This window comes from Pipistrellus hanaki (genome assembly GCF_964339955.1).
Source record: "Pipistrellus hanaki genome assembly, chromosome: 2".
NCBI lineage: Eukaryota > Metazoa > Chordata > Mammalia > Chiroptera > Vespertilionidae > Pipistrellus > Pipistrellus hanaki.
In genome coordinates this window covers 124,309,851-124,327,888 of record NC_140504.1, presented here as the reverse complement: position 1 = coordinate 124,327,888, position 18,038 = coordinate 124,309,851, and the positions used below count along the sequence as shown (strand labels likewise).

Here is an 18,038-nt window from a genome sequence, read left to right as displayed (position 1 = left end):
AAATATTTTCTCAAGATTTTCTATTTTTAAAAGATTAAATACGTTCTCAATATTTTCTTTTTTAAAAAACCCTACAAGTCTCCCTCTTGCTTCATTCTATCTCAGGAAGCTCATCCATCCTGACAGCTTCAGCCAACAGCTCCACAATAATAAATCCCACCTGTTCCCTGTAGTTCTTCTGTCTTTCACCATCACCACAAGCTCAAAAGGTAATAAAGTTCTTAACTAAGTACCTCTAAATCAACTCCCTCCCTAATTCCCGTTCTATTACCTTCAACCCTGCCTCTTCAGACAGTTATGAAAAGCTGACCATTTCTACTTCAAAATGCCCCTTGCACTCTTCTGCATTGCTTTATGTTCTCCAGTCAAGGCTCTCAGAGGCTGTTTCCTGGATGGAATCCTTGAACTCTCGTCTTCTCTCCTTTCCCTTCAGACTAAACCCTGCTGCTGGAGGAATCATTCTGACCCTGATCTGTTTCATCTTACTGCCACATCTAAAATCATCAATAGCTCCCTATTCTCTATATCTGAATTCTTCCTCCTGTCTAGCAGGGCGCATGTTCTCAACGCTACTCTGTGGTTCCGTTACCCCAAAGTGGACCCTCAAACTAATGGGTCAATGTGCCACCATTCCACAACTAGATTAATATTCCACATTCTCCAGTTTATGTGGACTTTCGCGGGTCATCTCTACACCTATACCTGCATTCCAAATCACGTATACAGCTCTTTCAACTATCAAGATAACTTGGTGACCATACTCAGATAAAAACTTTATCCTGACCATGGCCAGGTAGCTCAATTGATTAGAGCATTGTCCCCATACGCCAAGGTCGAGGGTTTGATTCCCAGTCAGGGCACATACTGTATAAGTCAAGACTGCTGTGGCTTAGTTGGGCATCATCCCATGCACCAGGAGGCTGCCTGTTCGATTTAAGGTCAAGGTCACATGTCTGGGTTGTGGGCTTGATCCCCAGTAGGGGGGCGTGCAAGAGGTAGCAGCAGATCAATGTTTCTTTCTCTCCTCCCTTCCTTCTGTGAAAATCAATAAACTATTATTTTTTAAATATTTTAAAAAACAGAATCATCCAACAAATGCATTAAAAAGTGGAACAACAAATTGATTGTTTCTTTCTCGCCCTCAAATCAAAAACAAAAAATTATTAAACACAACCAAAATTTTTTCCTAAAAGGTTAAAAAGAAGTCACCATTTTTATTTTTTTTTTAATTTATGCTCTGGGATTATTAACCACATCACCCCAACTAAATTCTAAATCTTTAAGATGTGAGTCTCATCTTTACCATGTTTATAGACCATTTAAAAAACAAGCAAAAGCAAGAAGTGAGAAAGACAAACAATCACTAAATTGACAAAGTAGAGAAGTCCAACCACAATGAGAGGCAGACAGGTTCCCAGCGTGTCTAAGCTATGCCTGTCTTGAACCTCTATTTCTCATTGAGTCCAGAAAAATACCCGGTGCACCGTGCATAGCGTGGAGAAAAATGAGAAATGTTTCTTTCTTTCCTTCAATCTCTAATGGCAGCAGTGACTTTCTACCAATTGTACACAATGCTCCCTGCCTCCCAGAGTCTCTGAGTCCTACATGAACGGCAATATCTAGCAGAGTTCCAAATAGGAGCTCAAGAGAAAACAGCCATCAGATCTCCTACCCCACTGTCATTGCTTCAATCTGATTTTTTTACTTTCTTTCCCTTGCCCCAGGCTAATTCAGTTCTCTATCCATTGATTTGAGAAAGAGAGAGGAAGTGAGAGGGAAAAAAACAATGATGTGAGAAACAATGATCAACTGCCGCCTTCTGGGGATCAAGGCCAAAACCACAGCATGTGCTCTGACCAGGAATCCAACTGGTTACTTTTGGTGCGCGGGGCATTCACCCAACTCATCCACACCGGGGTCAGGGCTTTATTTTTATTTTTTTATTTTTTATTTTTTTTATTTTTTTTTAACTCAAAATCCACACTGATCCTACCGTGCCCATTGTGGACGTGCTTGTGGGTTTTTCCTTTCCTGGGGGTTGACTGGCATGAAGATGAAGCATTGTTGGTGGCTGTCTTGACATCTTCTGTCTCATCATCTTCCTCCTCGACATCCTCCTCGTCCTGAGAGCTTCCAAAATATACCATGCTGTTGGGCAGCGCAGGAGAACCTGGGAGGTTTAAGAAAGAGGCACATCAGCACAGGACTGGATGCTCAACCTTCCAGAAGGAGAACCTACTAAATTGCACACCTAAATCTTCATGACTGAGCAGACAAAACAAAGTATTCCTCTCTGCCATTTTTTTATTTGTTTTTCAAATAACCTCCAGGAAATATCCTCCATCTGCGACCTTTCAACAGGTTTCAAGCAAAACTACCCCAGCAGGAGCTATATCACCAAACATAAGAAAATAAAATTTTTAAATTTCATCTGAATAGTTCAGGGAGGGGGAAAGACCACCAAAGATTGAATTGAGCAAGAAAAATAAAATAAAATAAAATAAAATAAAATAAAATCATCTGATCACAGTGTTAAGGACAAGAGATTATTCTGGCGTTTGGCCCACAATAACTTCAATCTTCTTTCTCATAAAATGTTTCTGGGAGAGCTACTAACAAGTAGCAGAAAAAGTAGTAAATTAAATATGTGAGATTCATTTCCTCTCTTGCCAGCTTTACTGTGAATGAGCTAACAATCTGATCACATCAATAAAGATATAAGTAACCAACTTGCTCTCCTTCCCAAACGGAGATCTTACACCGCAATTGTAATAGTAAAAACAATTCCTGTCCAAATTCAGTACTGTATGCTCCAACAGAAGATGGGAATGGGTCAGCAGCAGCCGGGACTGGAATGGCAAACCAAACAAACACCCATCTGCAGAAATGCTATAAAATAAATGCCTCCAGTCCCCTTCCCTTTGCTGCAGTGATGACCTTCCAATATTCAAACCCCCAAAAGTGATGAGGGTCTCACCATTGGGTGAAAATGAAACCCCCAAAGAATTTATAGGGGGAGGGGGAGAGAAGGACCTCAGTGGATAACAGAATTGGATACAGTTTAACAGAAGCCATTTCCAATACTTTGCCACAATCCATCCCTCCCCCCAAATTGCAAATTTTCAACAGAAGTTTTATAAAACTGACTTTGGGGGAAATCACTTAATCAAATAAGAGTTAGCTATATTTTCACTGGAACAACATGTTCTTTCTTGTTCTACGTGGTTTCACAATTAGTACAAGACTGACGATGACTAAGAAAATGGGATGTCACCCATCCCAGCTTCCCAATCAGAGCTTTCAGTCAGGACTCTCCACTTATAGGTACGTCAATACTGCTGCATCCTTCTTTCCTAAATCTACCTTTATAAGTACTTATGAAAAAGCAGAAGGAACTTTTGTCATTTACTCAGAAGGAGTTTAGCCAAAACAGGTTTGGCTCAGTGGATAGAACATCGGCCTGCGGACTGAAAGGTCCCAGGTTCAATTCCGGTCAAGGGCATGTACCTTGGTTGCGGGCACATCCCCAGTAGGGGATGTGCAAGAGGCGGCTGATCGATGTTTCTTTCTCATCGATGTTTATAGCTCTCTATTAAAAAATCGATTAAAAAATTATATATATGGAGTTTAGAGTGGAAAAATATAAAAATTCAACCACAGGCTGCAACTCATACTAGCATGTAACATGACATAAACAATATAGGCTACATGCTATCAGAAAGACACAGTGGGAACTTTAACACTTGGAAGTTATGAACTCAGCAGTTAAATTTCTCTCTATGGTAAAATGAGAGAGGATAGATTTAATAATTCCTTCCAGATCAAAATATCCATGTTTAATTTCTCCTGAAGAGCCTTACTACACTCTACCTCAAATGCACTGCCCGATGGCTGAAATCAGAAAGCTGGGTTAGTATCAAAAGGAGCAGGTTTCCGTGCAGACCCTGCAGTAACTTCCACAGCTGACTCTGCCATCTGTTGGAGGGAAGCAGGGTTTTGGCATGTCGGGAAGTAAGCCATCACCCCTGCCTCCCACCGCCTTCTTCCTTCTCCCTGCAGCAGAAAATACAATAAATTCTGCAACTGCGGTCATTTGGAAGTGATGTAAAAAGAGAGGAAAGTAAGACTCATGAAAATATTCTGTTCCAAGAGAATCAGGTAAAATCCACCAGGGACATATGAGAAAGAAGGAAGTAACGTCCACTTACAGAATCTGTAGAGGATATTTAAAAACCTCAAATGCTAAGTGAACAGCGTAAGACAACAATCACATTCCTTACACTCAGGGTCAAACCAGATGGGTAATGGAGAGGCTAGCATGATGAAGGTAAGGAAGACTCCTGGGAGAAGGGACAGTGGCGGAGAAAGATCACTGCTCAGTAATGATGAACTTTGGCTGGAGGTGAGTGGACTACTAATGGCTCAAATATTAGGCTGGCACCCATTCTCACCCCTGGCAGGTGCCACTCAGGAGCACCACTCTCCCCGGGTGTGGTTAATTCTCCTTCCAGGTTTCATGCAAGAGGCCCCTCCCAACCCATAACCTGCCTACCAGGAGCAGCCTCACGGACTATTGGCTTCTCCCACCGGGAACAGGTCTCTGGAACCTGAAGGAGCTCTTCATACCTGTAGCCAAACTGAAGCAAGTGGAAGAGACTAAATCCTCAGATGCTGAGAACTCCAAAGCCCTGTCACCAGGAAGCTATTGTAAACCCCTCTAAGAACCTACGGGCATGTGCATTTGCAAAGTAATGGAGAGGCAGAGCTAGCAGTCCAGGCCAGGAAAAACCGCAGCACTGCAAACTCAGCATCTTTCTCAGGGAGACAAAATCAGTAAGATCATCTCATATTTAAAAAAATCAAGGCGACAGAGAAACACTGACTATTATATGCTAATACCTAGAAAGTAACTATATAACAACCTCAACTATAAAAGAGAAAATGAAAGCATCTGAGAAGCCAAACCCAGTCATAACATTCATATGAAACATTTATTTCTTCCTACCTTAGATAAAAGCTCTATCATCTAATTTACAAATAAGCTTAGAGGAGGATGAATGTGCTACACACACACACACACACACACACACACACACACACAGTGAGAGAGAGAGAGAGAGAGAGAGAGAGAGAGAGAGAGAGAGAGCGCTACACACACACACACACATATTGGAGAGGCTATTTTAAGATCCTAACAGCACACAGAAATCTGGACTATTTATCACAGGTGAAAATTATCCCATATTCCTCATTGTAGAATGGATGAGTGGGCATATTACATAATCATATTGATGTTAAGTCAACAGAAATTTAATATTTGGTATCTGAAGATAGAAGTATGTGTGTTATTAAAAAATAGTTTGCAACTTATACATCCTGGCACATAAGAGGTAAACGTCATCTCTAGAAAATTTATTACTAGGAAAATTTCATTTCAAATGTCAGATGAGGCAAACATCTGAAAAGCTTGTTATGGGTCTAGCATTCAGGAAACTGAGAATGTAGTTACAGGGATAAAAGTAACCGGACTAGAGAGCTAGAAGAGAGGTAATTGAGAACTTAAAAATGCTTCCTGAAAAGAAACCTTTCCTTTCAACAGCAGGGCTCACCTACCACCTCCTGCAATATACCAGTAAAATTGTGAAAATAAGGGGGGTCTCAGAAAGGGCTCAGCAGGCCTCATTTTGAGTCTCACCCTGGTATTCTCAGGGGGAGACTGTCCCTGTTGAGAATGAGCTGAAGTACACAAGCCTTATGCATGACAGGGAGAGAGCCTGACACACAGAACTACTTGCTATGTTTCCAGGATTTTGTTTGCGTGTGTGTGTGTGTGTGTGTGTGTGTGTGTGTGTGTGTTGGGGGGGGGGGGCTTATAATCAATATTTTATAGAAGTGTATCAAATGTACAGTTTTCTATTAAAATTACAGGCAGATTTCTCTTCTGATTATTCAAGTGCATTAGCAAATGTGAGGGGAAAAAAGTCTGAACTTGGATCAGATGAGTGGAATCGGGAGTGGAGAATGCATCTATGCTTTGCCAAGGCCGTATTTCATTACTTTTCAGAATTAGCTGGCAATGTCTCCACAATATTTACTGAAGTGAAAACCAAATGTTTTCATCTGGACAAAAATCAAACTGTGATGTTACAACCACAACAGAAATCATCTTAATCCAAAGGCTTGCTTTTGCTAATTTAGGCTGTGGTTTCTATAAAATTGGATTCTTCTCCATAAATCATGTACACATACACCCTCCTTCCCATTAGCTTCCCTCCCCGGTCAGTTCTTTATCTTAACAAGCTAAACATAGCTCAGCTCTAGTTTGGAAAGACTTAAAGGGATTCCCAGCACACCATCATTTAGCTAGGAAGTCAGATTCTATAGCTTGACCTCATAAAGTCTGGGCTGGCTCCCCGAGTTGGCATTTTAATGATTGAGCTTTAGGATATATAAAGAGAATAGAAGTAATCACAGCCCCTACTATCATATTAAACTGAAAAACAAGACTTCAAAATCAACTTGGAGGGACTGAGTAAGGTGAGAGAGACATAGTTATTTACTGATTTCCTAAGGAGAGGAAAGCTCCAACCATTGAAACTCGAAAGTCACAGAAAAAAGCAACAACTGCCTGAGTTTATTAATCCAAGTCTGTCTGTACCAGCCACTGTTGTAGACACCAGTGACCCAAACAGACCAGACCAGATGTCTCCATTCACCCTGCCCACTCTACACACACAGTGCCCTGAAAGGCTGGACAGCTGTCACACAAGACCTTTACAACTTACAAAGGAAGTAGAATTTACCATTGGATTTCCCAAACTTCAGCTATTTCCAAACACCACCACATTATCTGCCATATCCAGATAATGGGCTTCTATTTTCTTTAAAGGAATTCCCATTCATGACTCACATGACTTATCTCCATTGTAACAGAAAATTATCACCACTTGCCATAAAGAAAGGGTAATCATGAAAATCACAACAAAATTTTAAAACGTTCAGCTAAGCTAATTTCTGATACCACCAGGAATACATGCAGCAGGGGGCTTGGGAAACAGCCCTTCAGGCCAAAGCCAAACACAAAGGGGAGCCCTATTGCTTGTGGAAGAAGGAGCTGTCTGTGCAGCGAGCCCCATTCTGGGTTTGCATTTTCTTTTTCTGTACCTATGTTTAAAAAAAAAAAAAAAAAGGCTCCACATTTGAGACCCAAAAGAGGCTGAAGTGTCAGCTCAACAGTCTCCTGAGTGTACCTGCCTGAATGACGAGCACAATGTCTTCAGCCACAGTATCTGCAATGGTCCTAAAAGCTGGAGACAACATATGCAAAAGCACCATCGGCAATGCACACTTCAGTGATATTCGTGGGCCCACACATGGCTTCAGTGAACAACCTCATAACTATAAATTCAAACTGTCCCTTCCGCAGGTGAGAACAGAGGCAGTCGGCTTCCTATCTGCTTTCCTAAATGGGAAGGTAAGCACGTTGGTGAATCTAGAGAGGTGTGGAAATGCAAAATGAATTCAAATTCTGGAACTTGGGAGTAAGTGTGGGAGTAATGCCACATGAAGAGTTAAAAACCTTCAGCCACATAGGTCTTTTTAAGGTAGAAAGAAGGATGAAGTAATAACCTGCTCAGAGCATGGCCATTCTTTTCCTCTGCATTCCTCCTCTCTTCAGTCCCATTCCTGGACACAGGCCTAAGCACATGCACCCCCAGTATGGCTATCTGATCCCACATTCAGGATATGCCCCACATCCGGGCACAGCTTCTAACACCACAGACAAAGCAATGAGAAAGAACCACTTTCCCTCCCAACAAGGCCACTCCTGTGCTGATGATGGGACAGCACCATGACAAAGCATCTTCTAATTAACAGCTGGAATAAGCTGGAATACTACCCTAATCATCTTTTCCACATTATTGTCTATACACATTGTGGGCTTAAAACATACACAAATACACATCCCATTAGCTACAATGGGGTTTCTAGATCTCTTTATCTCAAATGAATGCACAGATCACACCACATAGCAGACAGGATGGTTGCAGCTCCCACCACTTCCACCCCTGAGTTTAGAAGTAGAACAAGAGAGGAAGTAACTTCACCAAGACCACATAGCCACTGTGAACATCAAACGCTGTGCTCTCCTCACCATGCGGTGTCCACAAATCCTAACACAGAAATGGAATACCGAGGGAAAGGTCATCTTGCATTTGGGACAAGAGAGTAGTAATTTTTGCACTGTCAGAATACCGATGCCTCAGCAGCCAGCAAACAAAGCAGGACTATACTTACTTAAAGTTTATTTTCCTCACCTGAATTTTCTACATGGATTTCAGAAGGACTAGAAAATTTAAGGGAATCTCTATAAAGTATGTGGAAATCTAGAGATGACTGGGAGCCTGTGTCCCCAGCCACTGGCAGGGAAGGGGGGGAGGGAAGGGGCTGCTTTATATTCGAGGAGGGCACAGCCTGGTCAGAGGCCAGCTGGCGGGGAGCAGGGCCAATCCTCCAAGCAAAATGTATTGGAGCCTTAACAACTGATCAAGGTCTCAGTACAATTAAAAGGGATCCATCCTCCCCCTCTCCACTTAAGAATCCCATGGTTTCATATTTCTTCTTAACTAGCCTGATAAACGATCCTGGCGAATAAATCACTTGCTCAGCAAAACTCAGCCAAGAAACACACACTATTGAAAAAGCAAGCACATGAGGAAAAAGCTAGTTTGATTTGAAGAAAAGAGGGTGGACACTGAAACCCTCAGGGCAGTGAGACACCATTCTGGAGCAAACTTTTATTGTAACTGTTCTAAAAAATTAAGATGCAACGCCATGCAGAAGGATCCATTTAAAAAAGCTGTGTACCACTCTGACCCTGAGCCTTCCTCCCAGAAGAGCTCCTATAATGTAAAACGTTCCCATTTTGCAAGGAAGTTCATTATTAGCACCACAGTGTTCCTTGCAATTGGAGATTATTTAATTGCTTTCTAGCAGGTTAATCCCCTTTCATTTTGTGACCTCTAAATCACCCCAGGCTTCTGCATTTGCCCTACTTAGAATTTATCATACTCAACACCCAAAACCAGTACTCTATCAAAATATGTGCTCCTGGCCCACCAAGTCAGCAACTGTCTTTAGAGAAAACACCACCCTTCTAATACCTGCGGTCTGTTCAGCTGGTCTTTTAGATTGTTCCTTCTAAATTTCAATTTGAACCCTCCTTCTCTCTGATATATATGTCTGCCTAAGCCCACTGGGAAATAGTGAAGTGCACTCGGAGGGTTACCACAGGTGCCATCTGGACCTGTCTCACTCCACAAGAGCTGTGTTCTACCGACAATGCAAATGAGGACACCTGGGCCGAGGCTGCAGCCTCCTGCCTGCATTCCTACAATACCCCCACATTGGGTTGGCATTCCTGCAGCTGCAATTCTCCACTGAGCTGCCAGATCAACTCCCTAAAGAAAGGTTACATTGTCACCTCTAAGCTGAAGACCTTGGGTGGTGCTATCTTATCTAGCCCTCAGAATCCGACATATCTAACTGCCAGGTTTTACCTTGAGGCACTCTAAGCAATACACCCCAACACTAATCCATGCCTGTGCAGGCCTTCTGCCAGACTCTTTCCAAGCCCCACCTCCTCCTGCTGGCAAGGCATGTGTCTACTGCTATGTTCTCTTTCACTTATCTCACTGATATGGCTTTCTTTTTTTTTTTTTTTTTAGTCTTTACATTCTCCCCTCCCCCCAAGATACTGCTTTCTTGCTTCCAGTCTGTTTTCTAGGTATCTGGCATATAAAAAGGATTGAATAAAAGCTTGCTGAATTAGTAACTGAATGACAGCTGATCACTGAAGAGTCTCTAAGACTTGGGAAACAAAGGCAGACAGTCCCAAAACAGAAAGTACTTATTTACAAAGGCTGAAATAGTGGTTCTTAACTAAGAACCCCACGCCCACCCCCACTCTGTGGCACAGCGGTTGAGCATCGACCTATGAACCAGGAGGTCATGGTTCGATAACCAGTCAGGACACATGCCCAGATTGTGGGCTCAATTCCCAGTGGGGAGCATGCAGAAGGTAAGTGGCCAATAATTCTCTCTCATTGTTGATGTTTCTATCTCTCCCTATCCCTTCCTCTCTAAAATCAATAAAAAATATATATATATATATTTAAAAAGAACATCTCCCCCCCCACCCCAACTCTCTCCATATAGCAATGCAGGACGGTGGCACCCAAGGTCAGAAGAACGAACTGTGTACTATATGGGGTGTGTGTGTGTGTGTGTGTGTGTGTGTGTGTGTGTGTCCAGGAATTCCCCTTGGTAATCCACCTTGTTTGCAGGGCCCCATAAAAAGAAAAATGTAAATAACAGAATCACTTAACCTGACATTGCTCTGCTATATTAAGCTTTTTAATCTGTTAATAAACATAGTCAGGACAAAGAGAAGATGACAGAACTCATTAAGGATAACACGACTGGTGACAGAAAATCAAGTGATGGTGTGTGTATTGCTACATTTAGCACATGGTTCATACCCCCTTCTCCCTCTTCTCTGCTTGTACCAGTGAAATATACTAATTATGTCTCTGGCTAGAGACATGTGGACCCCCTTTCAAAGCAGGCAAACATTGGCCCTGCTGCACTATCGATCCCTCTCCTCCCTTGAGAAATCCAGGTCATGGTAGGAAGGAGGAGAACCTTGCCAAACTTAGCCAAGAGGTCTCTGATGCCTTAAACAGATTGTTAAAAATCCCAAACGCTTTTAATCCCTGAATAACTGACTGGCTACTGTGTTTACATATCTGCACTAATCCGAGTATTATTAATGATGTAGAAGGTTTTTCACTGAAGAGACACTGAATGGAGTTGTGGGGAGAAGGCATGGTCTTGGGCTGGCCAAGTGTCCTCCCCAAGATCTCAAGAGTTATTCTCTTCCATATATTCAAATTAGTGCCAAGAAACTTACCAGTAATAGTTGGGGACTGGAGAAAAGAATGATATGTAATCCTTCAACAATACCACTTCCAGGTCTTTGATTTGATTCCAGACTTCATTTCCTATTAATATTGAGCCTATTAAAAACTGCATTCTTTACTCCTAACAGTGCCCACTGTCACCCAAGGGTGATGGAGTGATTGGACTCCTTCATGCTGGACAAAAACTTTGGACTCCTTCATGCTGGACAAAAACTTCTGACAAGCTCTATTTGATTTGAAATTCACACCAAAAAGGAACAAACATAGATGCAAGTATTATAATGGTCATGGGATTCCCAACTATTAGCTTATCCTGAAAAGACTTCAGAGAAGGCTAAGAAGTAAGTGAAGGTATGTGTCATCAGTAATTGACATAAAAAAGTGAGGAACACATCTAAATGTAATTATAAAGTTATAGATAAATGATAAGACGTCAGGAAAATAGAACAGGTATTCCTGTGACAGTATTAATTCCCATGATGCTGGATAGTTAGGGTATAAAAGTAAAAAAAAAAAAAAAAAAAAAAAAAAAAATTCAATTCTAATTCAGGGAGTGAAACATCACATATGCACTCAGGAGATTTAGAAATAGTCTCATCAAGGAGGTGGTTAACAGTGGTCGTCTCTGGGAGATTGGAGGCAGTGTATTTTGAGTTTTGAGGGTTTTTTTAAAGGAGAGGGAGAGGGGGACGGGGAAGGAGAGGAAGAGGGAGAGGGAGAAGGGGAGGGAGAAGAAAATGGAGGGGGGGAGGGAGAAGGAGAGGGAGAGGGGGAGAGATATCAGTTGCCTCCTGCATGTAACCCAACTGGGGATCAAACCCTCAACCTTGGTATGTGCCCTGACCAGGAATCAAACCTGCCACCATGGTTTTGGTGCACAGAACTAAACTGAGCCATATTTAGGTGCATGCTCCAAACAATTGAGTCACACTGGCCAAGTTTATTCTTTTGCTGACATTCCCATCTTGTCTGCTGTTATTTCCTTTTGGAAAACCGAATGAACCCTGTTGTTAAACTGAAACTGAAAGTACTGGTACTAATTCACAGCTTTTAATACACAGAGACACAAATATACATCTAGATATACTAAACAAGCATGTACACATACATACACATTACAGGTTCAGAGCACCTAGAGAAATGGTACTAATAGCTATGAAGTAAACACACCTCAGGAGCACATCTTGGCTTGTAAATAACAACTGTTGCTTAAAAAAACAATGCTCCTTGGGGAACTGGAGCATTCCAGGGCTGAGGGAAAGAACATACAAGATGAGCCTGGAACATACTGTTATGCCAGGAAGCAAGGCTGGAAGGATGTCAGGGCCATGTCAAAGGGACCATAGAGCCAGCTGGAAGAAGCTCAAGTAATGATACCCAGAACAATCTAAATATCAAAACAATGGTAAAAGAGTATAATCCTTTGAATAGAAAATTGATTTATACAGATAGAAAATAGAGTATGATGAGAAATAAAATGTAGTGTATCACAGAACCGCCAGACAAAATACTTACCTAATAATAGACAAACATGTAAATTGACTGTATCTCCTCTATGCACACAGCCAATCAGAGTAAGTATGCAAATTAGAAGGCCAAAGATGGCAGTGCCCAGCTGCTCCAGGTAAGGAGTGGCCAGGTGGGGTGGGGATAGAGAGGATGGACAGCTGCTGCTGTGTGTGTGTGTGTGTGTGCGTGTGTGTGCACGCGCGCGCGCGACAAATGCCACAGAGAAGATAAAACTGCAGACTCCCAGAGTCTACAGCAAAGACAAAGATGGTGGACTCCAGCTGGAGTCTACAGGAAAGATGAAGAGGGCAGACTCTGGCCAGAGCAAAGGCCTGGGTCCTGGGTGTTAGAGGAAAACTGGTGCTGGAACTCAAGGGAAGGAAGGCCTATTGCACAAATCTCTTTGTACATGGGCTTCTAGTTAAATATAAGGGCTAAAAAGGTAACTTTGCAATGGAGAAGCCTCAATCAAGTGATCACCGAGAAAACTATCAGTAAAAGGATAGACGGAAATTTTGTCTAACACAACAGGATGCACTGAGAAGACGGAAGAATCACTTCTGTGATATTCCAGCCCAAAATGCAAAACTCCAATCTAATAATGAAGAAACACAGATAATTCAAATATAGGATCATTCCACAAAACAATCGGCTCAGATCAGAAGAGACAAAGACAAAAGTACTGGTCCAGTGTTAGCAGGCTATGCAGACAACAGTTAGACAATGCCCAATTCTGAACTGGGTCCTTAGGCTCTAAACCTGGACATCACTGAGGCATTTGAAGCCATCTGAAACGCGAGTCTGAGGATTAGGTAGTAGTAATGTATCTTTGTGAAGGTCCTAATTTTGTTTGTTACAGATTATCCTTATTTTAAGAAAATACACACTAATGTGTTAAGGAGCAATGGGGCATCACCAGGTAGAAATTTTCTCTCGAGTAGTTTAGGAAAATGTTCTTTGCACTGTACATAAATCTTCCTATAACTTATTTCAAAATGTTAAGAGGAGTGGGGGGAGAGAAGGACATAACCCTGAATCTCAAGCCAATGACTAATAGCAAGGACTCTCTCCTTCCTGTTCACCTTCTCTCTCAACTAACTTCACAAAGGAATCTTCAAGTTCCTAGCTTTCTAAAGCTCACCTCCATGGACCATTCCAGTAAGAGGCTCCTCGTTCTCTTTGACAAGCTTTTTGTGTTCTTCCCTCACAACTGTTAGAAAACTTAGTTACTATAGTAAACACTTTCCAACAAAATACAGCCATGTAAACCCAAATGCATCCTTTATTACAAAATTTTATCCTCCACTTGCACTCAGTTAACTGTTGCTGTTTACATATATCAAATAATATTTTCACTGTTAACTATACTTAGAAATTAAGAGTCAAATGAAAAAAGAAAGAGAAATATGAATATTCAAGCACCTTGGCGTGGGATTTCTCAATTTCAGTCCTACTTCAAAGCAGGCTGGGAACTGAAAGAAGCATCCCGAGGAGTCCTGGGTGCACAGTTACTCCTTTTTCTATCAATTAGGCTGTTCCCTCCAAAACAAGTGACAACACAGTCTTACCTCGAAGGCAGAGAAAGGTAAGAAAATCTTCTGTCTTAGGCTTCCTTTTAGAGAGGTCAGAAATTTGAGTAGCTGGAGGGGGTAGCAATGGCTCCACTATCTTTACTGGAGTTGTGCTGGGACTATTCGGCTGAGATTGAGCAAACTTCCTTTGTGCTTGCAGCCTGGGCCTGTAAAAGAAAAGGTAAATAAAAATAAATTAAGCAGAGATCAGAGAATTTTGAGCTATGTGCAGCAATAAAATTATGAAACAGAAGGGGAAAAGACCCTATTTCAAGTTAACTCTTTATAATTAATGTTCTATATCTCTCACACTCTCATAAACCACAGGCCAACTTTAAAGAACAGGAAGTTTGGTTAAAAGGCTGTGTTTAATATATTGATAGAAAGTATGTACCAATACATGCCTATACACAGACCACTTATGTGCCTGTGTATTTCAACAACTGCTATTTGATGACATGAGATTACTGGCTTATGGACTTCTGATCTACCTAGTGATGAAGAAACACAAATCAGCCTGCCACAGCTAGCCAGCATTCTATTCGTTAGCATGACGCTGTCACAAACACACGATGTCCTTAATTCTGTGTCCTTACACCCAGCCCATCTTTGCTGTCCATCCATCACTGAACCTGTCTTGTACCCCAATTCTAATCACTTCTGACTCCAATTCATCCACAATCACTACACTAATTTGAAGCTTATACTAGTAGTGCAGAAAATAAATGCATTTCTTTAGTTTATCCAAAACCCCTCCATCCCTGCTAGATTATGGATTACTTACCCTCTGGCTATAGGGTAAACCCAATGCCCTTAGGTAGAAATTAAAAAAACTTCCCTTAATCTATCTTTCAGGTCTCTCCTTAGTACAATCCTACCTAGACACTGACCCCATAACTTATCCACTTAGTGTCTACAAACCACAATTTACAAAATCTTACGTGAGACACACCTTTCTATCAACTTGAATACTAATGAATTTTAGAAAGACTTCTTTTCAGTTTTCCTTACACCATAGCCAAGTTAAGATATGTATCCTAACATATTTTCCCTTTATGTATAACTAACCTGACATTTATCATAAATTGTCTCATAATAAATCTTCCTATAATTGTAAGGATCTCAATCCATAATAGAAGTAGGTACTTCTGAGACCACCTTAAACTGTCTATCCAGCCCTGCTTTTACAGATACTCAAGAAATAGTATTTGGGACAGAGGGGCAAAAGAGTTGTTCCATTCTTATAACATTTGGTACTGTTTTTGAAATTTTGGTCATTCCCACTCTAGTGGGGGTAAATGCTATCTTACTATACTTTCAATTTGCATTTCCCTGAAACCTAGCAACATGGAGCACCCTTTCCTGTGCTTCTTGGCCATTTGTATATCTTCTATTATAAAGAAACTATTAGATGTTTGCCTTTTATATTGAGCTGTGTTTTATTATTTATTTATAGGAGTTTATTGACTCAAAGCACACACATACACATGTGTGTTCTGGATACCAGTCCTTTATCTAGCTTAGGGGTCTCGAACTCAATCAGAGAAGGGGCCAAAATCTAAAATCCAGCCTAAATCGCGGGCTGAATGGTTTACTGAACAGTCATAAACTGACAATGTCATAAACTGACAGCGGAGTGCAGTGATGACAGCGCCGTGCGGGCCACATTGCAAGGCCTGGCGGGCTGGATTTGGCCCGCGGGCCTTGTGTTTGACACATGTCATCTAGCTGATTATGTATTGTGAATATTTTAACCCAGACTATGGTTTGCCTTTTCATTTTCTTAAGAGTGTCTTTTGATGAGCAGAAATTTTGAATTTTGATAAATTTATCATGTTTTCTTTAATGCTTAGTGCTTTTTGTGTCCTCTATAAGAAATATTTGTCTGCCTCTAAAATGCAAAAATAATCTACTAAAATTTCCTCTAGAAAATTTTTATTATTCTTTTTTTTTTTTTTAATTAAATTTATCAGGCTGACATTGGTCAAGCGGGTCATATAGGTAGGTTTTCAGTGTACATTTCTATGATACATGATCTGTATATGGTACTCCCTAATACCCAAAGTCATATTGTCTTTCATCACCATATATTTGGCCCCCTTTATCATTTGCTACCCCCTAACCCTTCCCTCTGCTAGCCACCATACTGTTGTCTGTGTGTGCCTATGTTTAACTTGTATATCCTACGAGTGAAATTATATGGTTCTTAGCTTTTTCTGACTTATTTCACTTAGCATAATATTAAGGGGGAGAAGAGGATGGGAAGCAAAAAGGAGCCAAGAAGCAGCCCCAAAGAAAGGGCTGTATCTAGATCTGTGTGAGACTGACAATGCCAGCTCAACTCAAGGTTGCACTGAGTATTACATTCTATATAATAAAAGGATAATATGCAAATTGACCAAACAGCAGAACAATTTGTCACTATGATGCACACTGACCACCAGGGGCAGACGCTTAATGCAGGAGCTGCCCCTTGGTGTTCAGTGCACTCCCACAGGGGAGCACCACTCAGCCAGAAGCCAGGCTCACGGCTGGCGAGCACAGCGGAGGTTGTGGGAGCCTCTCTTTCCTCTGCTGCAGGTGAGCAGTAAGGAGCATGAGAGTGAGAGAGATGTCTGACTGCCAGTTTAAATTCAATCACCCTGAGGACCGGGCCTAAATCAGCAGGCGAACATCCCCTGAGGGTCCCCAGACTGTGAGAGGGCACATGTTGGGCTGAGGAACCCTCAGTTCATGAATCTTGTGCACTGGGCCTCTAGTAAGAAATAAAAACAAATCTGTTTCTTTGTAAAACATAAACAAGTAAGTCTTCCCTTAACTACTGTTGGTATTAAAAATATTAAGCCAGTGTGATTCAGTGGTTTAGTGCTGACCTATGAACCAGAAGGCCATGGTTCGATTCCCTGTCAGAACATATGCCCGGCTCAATCCCAAACAGGGGGAATACAGGAGGCAGCCAATCGATGATTCTCTCGAGTTATTTATTTTCCTCTCTCTCTCTATCTCTCTCTCACTTCCTCTCTGAAATCAATAAAAACATTTTTAAAATAATAAGTATTTAAACTGACATGCAAAAAACATAACGTTATTTAACTGATTTCAGAGACAGAGAGACAGAGACATCCATTTGCTGTTCCACTTATTTATATACAAGAGGCCCAGTGCACAAATTCATGCACATGTGGGGTCTGACCAGCCCAGCCCCAATTGGGGCAGATCAGGGCTGGGCCTGTGGGGAGGAGGAGACAGTAGGAGGTTGGCTGGGTAGCCTACCCCGATCGGGGCTCAATCAGGGGGAGGCTGGCCGGGTGGTGGAGGGGAAGGCTTGGGCAAATGGCCAGCAGGCTCCGCCCCCGATTGGTGTGCACCCCCATTTTTTGGGGAGGTGGAGCCAGTCAGGGGGGAAACTACAGGTAGTTGGCTGGCCAGCCCTGCCCCTGATTGTGAAGTGGGGGGCCCATTGAGGCTGGGGCCAGTCAGGTGAAGGGGTCCACAGGCAATTGGTCAGCTGTCCCCACCCCCTTTTGAAGTAAAGGGGGGTGGGGTGATCGAGGGTGGAGCCAGCTGAAGGGAGGGACTGCAGGCCAATGGGTGGTGGAGCCCATCAGGGGCAGGGCTGGCCAGGGGGAGGGGTTGTGGGGGGGAGCTGGGGTTGCCAAGCCACCCCACCCTTGATCCAGGTAGGAGAGGCCATGGGAGTTTGGCCAGCCCCACTCTTGATCCGGCAGGTTTGCTGGCTACAGTGGGCATCATAGCGATTGGTCATTATAGCATTCCAGTTGCTGGCTGCAATCAAGGTACTTGCCCTTGACTGGAATTGAACCTGGGACTCTTCCTTCAGCCTGTAGGCTGATGCTCTATCCACTGAGCCAAACTGGTAAGGGCCCAATCGCTGGCAATATATATATATATATATATATATATATATATATATATATATATATGTGTGTGTGTGTGTGTGTGTGTGTGTGTGTGT

At 42.1% G+C, this 18,038-nt stretch overlaps 1 protein-coding gene across 4 annotated transcripts in view; it reads right to left on the bottom strand.

Annotated features, from left to right (window-relative positions):
• JARID2 (jumonji and AT-rich interaction domain containing 2) overlaps nucleotides 1-18,038 on the bottom strand; it is a 282,451-nt gene that overhangs the window by 50,751 nt on the left and 213,662 nt on the right. For all 4 annotated transcript variants that reach the window (XM_084872717.1, XM_084872716.1, XM_084872715.1 and 1 more), the window contains 2 exons: nucleotides 14,060-14,229; nucleotides 1,994-2,170 (listed from right to left, as the gene is read on the bottom strand). In XM_084872717.1, coding sequence (XP_084728843.1) covers nucleotides 1,994-2,170; nucleotides 14,060-14,229 — 347 coding nt within the window. The remainder of the gene's footprint in view (nucleotides 1-1,993; nucleotides 2,171-14,059; nucleotides 14,230-18,038) is intronic.